This window comes from Cavia porcellus, unplaced genomic scaffold, assembly GCF_034190915.1.
Source record: "Cavia porcellus strain 051 isolate PalLab524CR breed Dunkin Hartley unplaced genomic scaffold, mCavPor4.1 scaffold_24, whole genome shotgun sequence".
Lineage (NCBI taxonomy): Eukaryota > Metazoa > Chordata > Mammalia > Rodentia > Caviidae > Cavia > Cavia porcellus.
Window position 1 is genome coordinate 38560597 of NW_026947507.1, and position 13622 is coordinate 38574218.

General features: G+C 44.2%; 1 protein-coding gene across 2 annotated transcripts in view; it reads right to left on the bottom strand.

Annotated features, from left to right (window-relative positions):
* Ebf2 (EBF transcription factor 2) overlaps positions 1 to 13622 on the bottom strand; it is a 183560-nt gene that overhangs the window by 42138 nt on the left and 127800 nt on the right. For both annotated transcript variants that reach the window (XM_003479363.4, XM_063234898.1), the window contains exon 8: positions 766 to 883. In XM_003479363.4, the coding sequence (XP_003479411.2) occupies positions 766 to 883 (118 nt within the window). The remainder of the gene's footprint in view (positions 1 to 765; positions 884 to 13622) is intronic.

Consider the following 13622-nt stretch of genomic DNA (forward strand, 5'->3'; position numbering starts at 1 on the left):
TAACACCACTCCAAATTCTTTACTGATTCAATCATTTTCTTTCAGTTCATTAATTCCTATTTAAAACGATATGAGATCTATTTTAAGGGCCAAGCTGGGGTGGGGCCTAGCAGGCGAAATACGGCTCAACAGTCCAGTGCAGTGCTAGCCTAACGTGGCCTTCCGTTTGTCTAAGGTCTCCTAGGAGAGCAGAAGGAAAGCGAACAAAGGAGATGGGCTTCAGTTAGGTTTGTCAATTACGTTCATCGATAGGCTTTAATTTTTTGGACAACTTGAAGCTTCGCAGTTACCAGTATTTCTAATTACTTTAATGCACTTGGAAAACTACCCAGAGCAGTCCACGATTTCTTCTTGTCCAAGCAAACAAAAATCAATTAGTGTCAGTTTCATTCCGCACACTGTTTTGTTTTGCCCGCAATCTGTTTAAGAACACAGCTGACACTTATTCATACATGTCTGGCACTGTACGGGTCCTGTTTAACTAAGATGTCATAGGCCTACATTTGCCTGAAATGTTCACACAGCAAAAAGAAAAACACAGAGCAGAATGGGAGGGGGGGGCGGGGTGGTACACAGAGCAGGAGCTGTGAGCTGTGAACTGAGTGTGGCTTGCGGTGCCGCAGGCTGTAGCCCACTGTACAACAGCGCTTACACACCCGCGTGGCTTTATGTACTTTCTGCACTTAAGACATAAATTTGAAATTCTAACAAGGAGAGCTAGACAGAACTTCATTCAACTACTGTGTCCAGCCCGGACAGCCCTACCTTCTGACGGGTCGAGCCTTCTCGCCCTCCGCCCATGCTTCGAGTTGTTATGAACAAACATGTTGTCGGAAACAGCCAGCACGTGCCCATCCACATTCACGGTAGTTGACAACACAACCTGTGTGTTTAAAGTGCAGAGTGGGGTGCAGGGAGTTAGTTTCACAGGAAGTAGTAAACACCGGAATCCTCTGTCACCCGTGCGTGTGACTAATGGGAGACAGGACAGAACTTGGGAATGGGTCATGAGTTTAGAAATTCAGCAGCCTCTCCTCCTCTCATAACAACAGAAGAACCTAACAGGAAGAAGCAACCCTTAGTCCATGTGTTGTCACATCTTTGTGTGCAAACTCTGCCTTTGTCACAAATTGGGGGGAAAGGGCCCTCAGACTGCTGGCTCCAGAACCCGAGTTCACCATCAAACGACTGGACCATCATTCCCAATCCTAAAGTGCTGACCTGACCATGCACAATCTGGAAATGAAGATGCAGCCAAGGTCACTGGAAGGTCAAGCTCCAAGCTCAGGAATGATTCTTTCATTTTGAACGTGTCCTGACCTCACAATGGGCTTTGGGATGCTGGGGTGTCCCCACCCAATAGAGAACAGTGGCAAAGAGGCTCAGACTAATGAGGAAAAGATAAGGTTCCTGGAATTCAGCATTGCAAACATGGGACATTTAGTATCTCACTGGACGATAGGGAGGAGGTTGGTGTGGAATCCTGGACGAACAAAGATTTGTAGTCAGAACTGAATCCAAGTCTCAGACTGCTGCTTCCTAACATAAAACTGTGGACAAATTACTGAACTTTTTCAGATCTCAGTTTTTCTTATCTAAAAATATAAACCCTGCTCCCTATCACCCAGGGCTGACTGAGATAAAATGAGGACACACTGAGATAATACTTGTCATGCATTCAGGAGAGCACATGGCAGGTGAGGATGCATTCTGTGCTGCCTGCCCGCCACCCCCTTGTTGGACCAGTCAGTAAGACAGAGGGGATTTTCCCATTGTCAAAGCCCTGGAGAAGGTTGCAGAAAGGAAGACGGGCCAGGTAATGGCAGTTACACAGCATGGCCCTTACCCTTAGAGTGCTTTGTGGATAAAAGCAGTAAAGAGAACTGTATCGAAATTGAGTTCTGCCGTGCGTGCTGAGTGCAAGGCATGAAAGAAGTTCTAGGAGGCAGAAGTCAGCAAAGGAACACAGCAGGGACCCCACCTACCATGGACAGACCTGACCCCAAAAGGTCAGCCCCCCAGTCAGGAGCGTACTTCTCAGCTCGTGTCACTTATGCATGGCGACATTGTCTTTAAGAAAAAATAATATGCACGAGTACAGACCTTTCGAGGAAGGACACTGAGTAGGTACATAAAGAGGAACCATGTTCTACAAGAGCCCAACCTGCCTGCGCCCCAAATGTAATTTGCTGGCATCCTACCTGTCATGTTCTGCCACGCCATACTGAATTCCTAGCATCCGTCACCTGGCCTCAAGAAGTTCTGAACTAGTACTGATTTCATTTCATCTCTATCGCTGTTCATACCTTGCCTCTTCTATGAAGATGCTCATCATCATAGGCTTGGAAGGGTTTTTCCCAGGTAAAATTTACATGTGCAATATACACCACTCTCCTGAAGTAGAATGGCATATCCCTCAGAAAGTTTTTCGTGTCCTTTCCTGCAAAGCAACACTTTTCAAGGCACCTTCCCCACCCCCAGCCAAGGACCATTCTACACAGCATCTTTTAACATTTTAAAAATATTTGTAATGTCACAGGTTGGAGAGAATCCCTAAGACCCATGAGTCCACAAATCACTCCACGGGCATGAGACAGCATACATGAAATTTTACTTGGACATAAGTGGGTTTCAATCATTCAACTCAACAGGTATGTGCTGAGTTTCTACCGCATGTCAGGTATTATGACAGGGCCTGGGGATTCAAAGAACAAACGTAAAGGAACCTCAGTTGTCACTCAGAAAATTATCACCCATATAATTGCTCACAATTCAAGGGATGCAGCCTGCCTGGCTCAGGGTCTGTTTCCAATTGTGTCCATGTTAACATGTTAGCGTCTGTGGAAAGTCCTAGATAGTTCCTATCAGGCAGTGGCAGGCATAAAACAGAGCCATCCATCACTCCCAGCGGGCGCACCGAGGCACGAGCTCTTATCAGAGTGACCGTAGCAAAGCACAGGATCATGTCACAGGCGAAGGGAGAGACTGGGCCCCGGATACACAGGGCTAAAGTGAACATGGATGTTAAAACCATCACTTGTGTCATGCTTACCCTCCCACTGTAATAGGATAAAGGGGGAAAGAAGAGGAATCACGATTATGTGTGTGGCTGGTGTCTCTGGGAAACAAAACAAAACAAAAATTCCAAAGGACAGGGAAGGGCTGTGTCAGGGTTGGTGTTAATACGCTGGCCTGGGCATGGCCAGGAGGGGAACCCCACTTCGGTCTGAGGGTTACATGAATGTGAGGCACCTTCTCTGCGAGGTCACTCTAATTCATTCCACAAGCTTCTTGTCATGCTGTCTGCTAATACTCCCCATGCCTTCCTGCCGCAAAATATGGGGCTCTCTCGAGCCAGCGCATTTCGTCATTGTCCGTTGGGGTGGAGTGAGACTTAGTTCCAAAGTGAACATTTCCCGAATGACATACCCTGGTGGCTCAGATGCACTTCATTATTTCCTATTAACAATGGAAATAAATTTTAATCTCTTGCTGGCTAGCACTGGCCTCTCATGACAGCAAGGGAATTAACCTGAATTATTTCAGTGTCTGCAAAATTTATTACAAGATTTTAAATTATGTCCAAATGTATGTGCAGCACATGTGTGTATGCACACACATATAAGTTGTAGTTCAAGTTCTAGTTTTTTGTATTCCAAGTATCTCAGGCTACGAAGCACCTAGGAGCCTGCCAATTAAGCTGAATTTGCAAAATGGAATGGTTTTAATTCACGAGCCCCACCACACAAAAGCAGACGTGTTGGGCTGTTGTTCCGTTACCTGGAAGTGCTTACTGAGATAGGGACTTCTAGATTCACTTTCTCTACTGCTGGAAGAATCAGCTACGTTATGGAGGTGAAGAGACATATCGTTCAGTCAAAGCTTCGAATTTAACTTCCTTCACTGTTTTCTGATGAATGATGACAACACCGATATTATTCTATTCAGAGAAGTTAAAATTACTGAATGTTTTAAAACTAAAGGAAGTGGAACGTGCATTCCAACATCATCTCACTCCCAGGCCTTCCCCTTCCACAAGCCAACTTCTTTCCCCTAGTGAGTATTTCCTGGGTCAGGAAGGCTGACCCTTTCCATCTGGAATCAATCAGTCAACCCCTGACAACTTCCTGAAACACCTCACTCCATTTCCTGTTCTCTCCCCCTTCTCGCTTTCCCCCTGGTTTGCTTCACTCTTCAAAACTGCAGGCCACAGCAGCTTAATGTTAGAGGGTCAGGCACAGTTAGACTCCAAAACACTACACAAGGACACCTTTGACCTTCAAAAATCTTTACATCTTAGCTAAACAAATCAAGGTCAACATTTCTTACCATTACCTTGTTAACTATTTGTATGTATCTTTACCAATGGTCCTCTGGTCATGTAGCCATCAATACCACTTGTTCTCCTAAGATCATAAACTGACCTGCTTAAAAAGCAGCAAATTTAGTATGGATTAAAGGTGCCACCTGGAGGTACCTGCAACTAAAAATCGCCCACATTCTAACAAGCATATGGGGAGGATTCCGTACAAAAGGACTTCTATGCCTCGTCAGTGTCTCCCGTTACCTAAACCTGATACCTCGTCTTTTCTGAAGCTGTCAGACACTCTTGGCATTGTCATTCTGCTGGCACAGCCTGAAAGAATGCCAATTAGGAATACAGATGTCCATAATTTGTGAGGGATGGACCCCGGGTTTCGCTGCTGACACTCGTGACAACTTTCATTTATTTTTCATAGTTGATATATCTGTATTGCAGCTCAGAGCTCCAAGAGCAAACCCTGCAGATCTCAGTACTGTCATCGTAGGTGACAGTGCTTCTCAATGGGTACCCTTCGATTCTGCACAAAAGCGATGAGCAATTTGTTCACCATGAGATACCTTTAAGCCAAGTTTCCAAGAAAGAGGTTTCAGGGTCAACTGAAATTGCTTGCATTCTTAAAAGTGAAAGTGGTCTCTGTTGGTCCTTATTTCTTTTGCTTATGGTCTCTAGTTGATGAAGCCCGCTCAATAAATACAGATCAAGCAGGGAGTGACCAGGATAGGTTTCATTTTGAGTCATTTAACTATAAGGCAGTGTTGGCAGAACGAGAAACTCACATGAAACATTTGTGTCACCCTGGAAAACAAGTATGTCAATGGTGGCCTAAAAGTACTCACGAAAACTGATTGGCTTTCTCAAATTCTGTTTTTCATTACCCAAAAGTTCTCCCACATCTCTCACCCTAATAATTTATACAAAGCAGGAGCTGAGTTGTAAAGAGCTCTTTCCTGCTCATAAAAGGCCACTGTGGGAGGGACCCTTTGGTGGACACATGCATTAATCTGCCCATACAGTTAATTTTCCAATTGTGCAGTGGTTTGGTTTTTTTGGTGGGTTTTTGTTTTTATTTTTTCGTAACAGAATGATGGGATATGGCAGGGAACTCTTACTGAACTAACTTATGCCCATCCCTGGGTAAGGTCTATATCCAACACTGGGATGCCTTTGGGTTCCTGAAACACCACATTTGTGTGATTAGTTTTCTTTATTCTTCTCCCAAGTTCTAACTGTAGGATTTAGTTGCGTTACAGAGCCAGAGGAACGGCCAGCTCACTCCCTGCTTCCTGTCAGCTGGTACCCAGGCGCCCCCACAAAAACCCCAAGTCTCACACACGGAGGGTAGCAGAAGCAGGCAGCATGAAAAGCATGGAGATAACTAACTACTAAGTGATCTTCTCTTTGAAATAGACAACGTTCCATTGTCTGTAGTCAGTAGGGAATAATTACATTGGTCAGAAGCCTCCCGTACAGATCAGAGTCCTTGCTCTGAAATCACACCAAATTCTCCCATTAGTCAAACACAGGCTCCTGCCACTGCAGAGAGGGTCATACAGCATCCAGCTCTATGTGGGGCCTCACTAAAGCTACGACGCATGGCGTTTATGGCACTCTCAACGTGGAAGACTTTCTGATACCACACTTATGAACATGCATACATTCAGCTACATAAAATGGTCTCAAAAATTCTTGTTATTTTGCCAAGGGTGGAAAAAAATCTTTATGACATTTTACATCTGGAAATAGAATTAAACTCATGATGTACTTTTCCTTTATAACCATTCAGTTGCTATATATGTTATTTCAGCTTTCCCCAAGCATAACTGTTATGTGGGGTTTTATTTTCCACCTGTGAGAGGAGGAAAGAGACACTGAGACCATTAAAATGATGAAGAAAATCAAGACAGACTTCTGACCATGGTGGGCAACCTAGTGAGAAGAGAGACAAGTTGGTTTTTTCAACACATTGGCTAATTTTCATAACTGCGGGGAATCTAATGATACAGTGGTGTCAAATCCTTCATTAATTTAACTCAGCTAACAACAAACAATTGGCTATTGCGATTTATTCCTCCCTGCCACTGTATTGATACATCATATTGTTGGACCAGATTTAAAGCCTAGGTTTTGTTGTTGTTGTTGTTACTGGTCTCCCAAGTCTCCAAAATACCTTTAAATGCATACCCCACAAGCATGGATTTTTGTTACTTAAAGAAAAAAAAATCCCCAGAATTCCTAGTGATCATGGATCATGGTTGCTTCACATTCTGTAAGGCTAAACTTTCTGTTCAGTTAAGTGTCAAGTCCCAAACAGGAGAACACAAAGTAGGTTGTCACAGAGACAGATTCTGGGCTTTCTGGGACTGGTCACACTAAGAGAGGAGGTGAGCATGGTGTGAGTGGTACAACTCTTGGAAAGATACTTCCTTAAGTAACTAGACAATGCTGTGTGTCGATGAGTAATTGAATATCCCCCCCCGCCCCCACTGTAATATCAAGGACTGAACATGGGCAGGTACTGAATTATATTCCCTCCCCTTTTCAAAAATCTCGTTTTTAATTTTGAGAAAGATTCTTGCTAAGTCACTATGTTGCTCAGTCTAGACTAGAATTTGCAATGCTCCTGCCTCAGCTTTCCAGAGTGTTGGGATTACAGCCATGAGCCACCACTCCCTGCCATCACCAGGTATTTCCAGAGTCTCCCAGGCACTGTGCTACACTCACTGAAGGCTTACAGAACACACTGTCACTGCCAGGGGCAGCTTGCCATGGGGCTGGTGAAGCAGAAAAAAATTCCAGACATAATCAGAAACTATTCGTGTTCGTACTAGATCATTGAGGACTAAGCTGTGTGACCACTGAATACCCTAGGGACCCAAAGATGAGAGGAGTCAACCAAAACGGAAAGTAGTCATAGACACTGTCATCAAGAAACCAAATGCTGACATGGCCTTGAAGAATTGAAAAAACTGAGTTACACAACTTGAAGTGACGGAGAGGGTCATTCTGGTATGTTTTAAAAGAAATTACGCTCAACACAACCTTGAGTTGTATGCCTAAGAACTTTCTGCCAGCACATTTTGGCAAATACAGCTTTAGGCTGAACCTACTATAACTTGCTTTTGAAAACCCAGTTGAGGCTGGGTGTGGTACCACACATCTGTAATCCCAGCACTGGGGAGGCCGAAGCAGGTGGATCGTTGCAAGTTCGAGACCAGCCAGGGCTGCAAAATGAGTTCAAGGCCAGCCCAAACTGCATAATGAGACCTTGTCTCAAAAAGACAAAAAAAATGGAGTGATGTTTTCTAAATCCACTTTTTAAGGCACTGGGGAAGCCTGACACTCATTCATCTGCCATATCACTCTGAACCTTCCTTCCGCTCAGAGGTCAGAGACACTGGCCTCTCCCTTAATTCCTTCCACTGGGCCCACTGCTTTTCCCACCTAAACTTTATGCCAAAAGGGATTCTACAGGCAAGGGCAGTATTTCACCAGCAAAACTTGGGGAGCCCGAGAGGAGCCATATAATACATTAGATGCCATTCCCTGGCTCCATCAGGCTATTCCACCAAACTCCTCTATGAAGCCCTCAGGAATCACCTGTCACCCATCAAAAGTGAGAAGCACACAGGCCCAAGAGCAGCTAAGCAATCTAAGCAAACTCTGCCTTCCAAAAGTTCCTCATCTGACTGCTATGCAGTGGGTTCAGGGGCACAGGCTGAGTGCCAAGTTTGAGCCCCCAAAGATATTTGAGCATTTCAGCCCTGCCTCCACCTAAGGACATTTGCATCTCCTTTCCTAAAAGTCATTTAGGCAACTACCTGGTTTCCTCTCTTAAAAAAACTCAAAACACATTTCTATGTGAGTCCATCCAAATCTGTACCACTCTGGTTCCTGTGCCCATTAGAGACACCGGAAGTGCAGGTGGAAAGGCAGAAGGTTGTATCATCAGAGCAAAGCTTGAAGGAGCCCTCAGTCCTCAGCTGGAAGGGTTTTGTTCTGACTCCAAGGAGACCACTATTGTTCCTTAACTTGGACTATTTGCTGTGCTTCACCACCAGATAATGGACTCACCTGTTGATCAGAGAGGTCCTAAGTCAAGTGATTTCATTACTTGCTTTAAAGGAGCTGCTCAGTAGCCAGCAACTCTCCAGCGGTGGGTGAGATCATGCAGCGGCTGGGGGCGGCTCTCCAACCGAGAGATTGGAACTGAAGAAACCTGCAGGCAGCTGGTGCTGTATTAAATTTTTACCATTTGGAGTTAATTTAAACTCTTGTTTCCCTCTCCAGTGGTGTGAGAGAAACATTCAGTGTTTTTTATTTAAGGAGAATAGATGGTGGTGCCATTAAAAAGTTTTATATAAGAGCTGGGGGTTTAAAAAAATCATAAGGGGTTGGTGGATGGATCTTGGATGCGTTCCAAGGCATGAGTAGCTGTGCCCTTTGCCCCCGCATCGCTTAGTAAAACAGACTCGTGGCAAACGCCCAGCTGTGGGGACGAGGTGTCTCTGTCATAGACATTAATTTCCCCATCGTTCTTGCGCAGTTGTGGCACGGCACGTTGCAGGAACAGGCGTGAGGCCTGTCACGTGGTCCAGCTGCCCCTGGATGTCAGCCAGTCAGTCCCCACCCAGGCAGATCTGTGGTCTTGGTTCCCTTCTGTGCCACCCTTCGGGTCCTCTCACTTCCTCAGAGCTCCAGCAGCCCTGCAGGCCTGTTCTCATCAGGCACCGATGCTGCCTCTCAGCTGCCCTGCACTCCCAAGCTGGTCCCCTGCCGATTCATCCCGGGTGTGTGGGCAGCCCGGGACTGACCAAGCATCACTGTCTCTCCCACTGGCCCAAAAATGCCTTCCTGCACTAAAACACCAGGTCTGTCCACTCCTACTGCCATCTTCTCTCTTGAGGCCAAGGACCTTTGCATGGTCCTGTCCAACCCAGCTTTCTGTGGCTCATTTTCACTGGCTCATTCTGTTTACCCTCCCTCCCCTCCCGGTCCACAGAGCCTTCTGAGTAACACCCCTGGGCGGGTGGACAATGGAGTGAGAGCACTGCTGTTTTCCCCAAGACCAGAGCAGACCCAGCCCCTACCTATGACACTGAGGGAGCCACCATGAGCCTGAAGCTGCTATAAACTGTCACTGTTTCTCAGAACTCGAACGCAGGAAACGACATTGTGCCTGACTTCCTTTCGCTGGCTTCATTTTCATCTGGATTTTATACCTCCCTTCTCTCCACCCCTACAGCAAAGAAATAAAGGATGGGGTTCCTTATGACTTAGCAGGCTTCTCGGCTTACCCTGTATATAAATATCTTTTCCTCTGCTTCCTGGAGCTGTTAATCTCAGTGTTTCCTCTCATTGTTCCGTTTCAAGAGAAGTGGTTATTCTACATGGGCGATCGTGGATTTAGACACTTTGGGGGTCCTGGGAATCTTAACTTTTCCTTCCCTTTCTCTTTTTTCCTCACTTAAATATTCATTTAATAATTCACTGAGCCCTAGAGAGTGCCTGACATTGTATTAGGCTTTGGAGACTAATACAGAAATAAACAAAATCCCCATTATCCTCAAGCAGCATGTAGTTTCTTCAAGAGACAAACAACCACTTCCAGACAATGTGACAAGTGGCAGGGCAAAGTCCCTGGAGAAGGGCATGTAGGCACAAACAAAGAAGCCAACAGTTTTGCTGGGAGTCAGAAAATGGCTCCCCTGGGAGGAGGCAGGCAGGTGTGGTCTTGAAGCACAAGGAGTCACGACTTAAAGTGGATGAAGGGTCCTCAGGCAGAGGGGTGAGCGTGTGTGTGTGTGTGTGTGTGTGTGTGTGTGTGTGTGCGCGCGCACGCGCGCGCACAAGGTTCCAAAATGGACCAGAAACAAGCAGAGACCCATGGGAGCTGCTGGGATGGGCATGGCAGAATTGCCTGGTATGAGATACTGCAAAGGTTTTATCAACTGTATTTTTAAAAATACGAGCTCTGTCCCTAGCCAGTAGATATATTCGTGACATGTTTTAAAAGATACCTTGGCATTAGCTGAGGATCGATTAGACAAGGAAGGAGCAGAAGTGCCCCTTGTAATTTTTCAGCAGGGAGAGTTAGATTTAACTGATACTTAGGAGGAGGAAGTGACACCTTAACAACAATGAAAGAAAAGGAAATGAATCAGGGGGTAAATATCGAGTTCCGTTTTGAATATGCCCTATTAGTTATCCTAGGGAAGATGCGCAGGAAGGAGGCAGAGGCGTGTGCACGCAGCTCCAGGAGTTTGAGGATATGGATCCAGGAATCATCTGGGAATAGATTGCATTTGAGACCAGAGAGCTGATGAGAGATCAGGCAAAGGGGTGAGTGGGCAGATTTCCATCATGAAGGGCTAACTTACACTGAGGGTGTCCATTGGGTGTTAGAGGGATGTCATGTCTTTAGACAGGGGCCAGTGGAATCCTAACATATTTGCAAAGGTCTGGGGAACTTCTTAAATAGTAAACCTTTAGGTGCAGTTTCTTGTTGGGAAAAAGACTATATCTTTTACCAGATCCTCAAAGGAATTTAGACCCGCCAAAACAGGTTAAGACACATACATACACACACACACACACACACACACACACGTAATATATTATTCAATATAATATAATACAATCCTAGAATACTTAGAATTTAAACAGAAGTAGGGATCAGTTCAGGCTTCAGACTATGCTTTACATAATTATTTTGGTTTGATTTGATCATTTTTTGGAAAAAGAATTCAGGTTTCACCACCATTTGTAGAATAGGGAAAAGATAAGGGTGACGGAGAAGGGTTTATGTGGTAGGGCTCATGATTTTGTTAGAAACATTTATATTTCTGTTCTATTCAAATCAAGCCCTCACAACATAATTCTTCATAGTAAGCATATATCTAGTCACATAATAAAAGAAGTGAACTGAAGAAAAGTTCTGCATGGTTAACCATGACTACTATGCTTGTGGTTCTGAGATACATATTCCAGAAATTTCTAGAAGTTACTGTCCCTTCAGATCCCTCTCATCACTGCCATGAGGACCCACGGTTTCCGGCTTGGTTCATACTTGAATTTGGATCTAAGTTTCTTAATCCATCATTATAGCAAATAGTCATTCTTTAAAATCATAGCTTTCACCATGAGAAACAGCTTTCAACAAAGGTTATATTTGAATGGGGCCTGAGTACAACATGAAAATTGCCAATTCTTGTGTACATCAAAGAGCACTATCAACAAATGAAAGATAACCTGTGGAATGGGAGAAGATATTTGCAAGGCACCTAGCTGATAAAGGCCCCATATCTTGAATATACAAAGAACTCTTGCAACTCCAACAACATCAACACCAACAACAAGAAGATAAATAATCCAGTATAAAAATAAGTAAAGTATCCAAATGGACATTTCTCCAAAGAATATATATATATGCAATAAGTACATGAAAAGATGTTTAGCACCATTAGTCATTAGGAATAAACAAATCAATACCACAGTTACATGCTGCTTTACCCCATCAGACAGCTAAATTTTCTTTTTTGAAACAGAAAATCCTAAGTGTTGGCAAGGAATTAAAGAAGTTGGTGCCTTCACATATGACTGTGAGAACAGAAAATGCTACAGCTGCTGTGAAAAACAGTTTGCCATCCTGGGGAGCAGCAGAGCTGCAGCTGAGCCAGAGGTGAGCCATGTGAACAAGTTGCTGGGATGAGCGCAAGGCCAGTCCAGCAGGTGTCCAGCCTTGGCGTTCTTCCCCGTTAACCACAGCACAGAGAACTCTGAGAAAGTTTCATTTTCTGTGCTCTCAGCAAAACGCTAAGACCTTGCACTTTTGTGTCTGTCCTGTGCATCCTCTCTTTTTACTGTGAATAAATAAAGATACAGAGTGTGCTGGGCTGTTGCTGCCTCTCCATCAGAGAAGTCAGGTCCCACCCAGTCCCTTCCCTTTAGTATGTGTCTAGTTTTTTCTTAATCTCCCATCGTCCCCTCTCAGGGACTCTGCTGGCTGTGCTGATCGTGACAGGTGGTTCCTCAGAAATTTAATAGAGTTACCATACGATCCAGAAATCCTACTTGCAGTTCTTTTCCCAAGAGAATTGAAAATACATGTTCACAAAAACGATCTGTGCATAAATACACAGAAAAGCATTACTTACAACTGCTAAAAAGCAGAAACAATCAAAGTGTCTGTTAACTAAGTAACGGACAAACAAAATGCAATATATGCAAGGGAATATTATTCAGCTCATGAAAAAGTAATTAAGTACTGATACGAGCTACAACACTGACAAGCCCTGAACACACTGTGCTAAGTCAAAGAAGCCAAACAACACAGGAACACATTGTAGGATTCCATTTACATGGAATTTCCAGAAGAGACAAACTCATAAAAAGAGAAAGTAGACTAATGGTTGCTGGCAGCTGAGAACATGGATTAGAAGGCACAGAGTAACTTTTCAGGGTGATGAAAATGCTCTGGAATCAGACAGCAATGACTGATATGCAACACTGCAAATGTTCTAAAAGCCACTCAATTTTATACCTCAGAGTGGTTAAAGCCCTGAATTGTAATGTCACATGAATTTTACCTCAACCTCAATAAAAAATGCAAAACAAAATTGCCAGCTGATTTAGCTTTACCCCAGAGATAACAATCACAGAATCCACAAACCTTTTTATAGTTTCCTTCATCTTTGCACAAGTCAAATATGTTCACACAGGATGAGAATTCCTCATTTTAAGCTCTACAATATTTATTCTAAGCCAGTTCAAAACCCAGGCGCAAAAGAAAAAAACCCTCAGGAAAGAACAGAAATAGTAGAGGCAATGGTAGTATGCATAAGTTTGGGGAACATATTTCTAAAATTTGGGAGAAATAAAATAACAAGGCCTTGTAGCACAGGCTCTGCACATTTTGTTTTTTGTCTTTTTCATTTTTTATCGGTACGGGGGATTGAACTCACAACCGCCTGCTAGCAAGGCAAGTGCTTATGCCGCTGAGCTAAACCCCCAGCCCCTGCTCTGCACATTTGTAAGAGTTATTTCAACCTTAAAACGCTGCAAGTGGTAGTAAAAGAATAGGGTGAAATAAGAAATCCACGCTGCCTCCTTTTCACTGCTTATGCTTCTTCCAGAAATGAAGCAGCCTCACTTCTCATACCACCTTGGGATTCCTTAAAAACTGCACTCTGCTGTGAACTAACATTATTTGTTTCAGAGGTCCTGAGCCCAGTGAATTTCCACTGCATTCCACATTCCTGCCTGACTCCCAGGAAGTCGCGTGAGTCTTTATTTGTCTGTC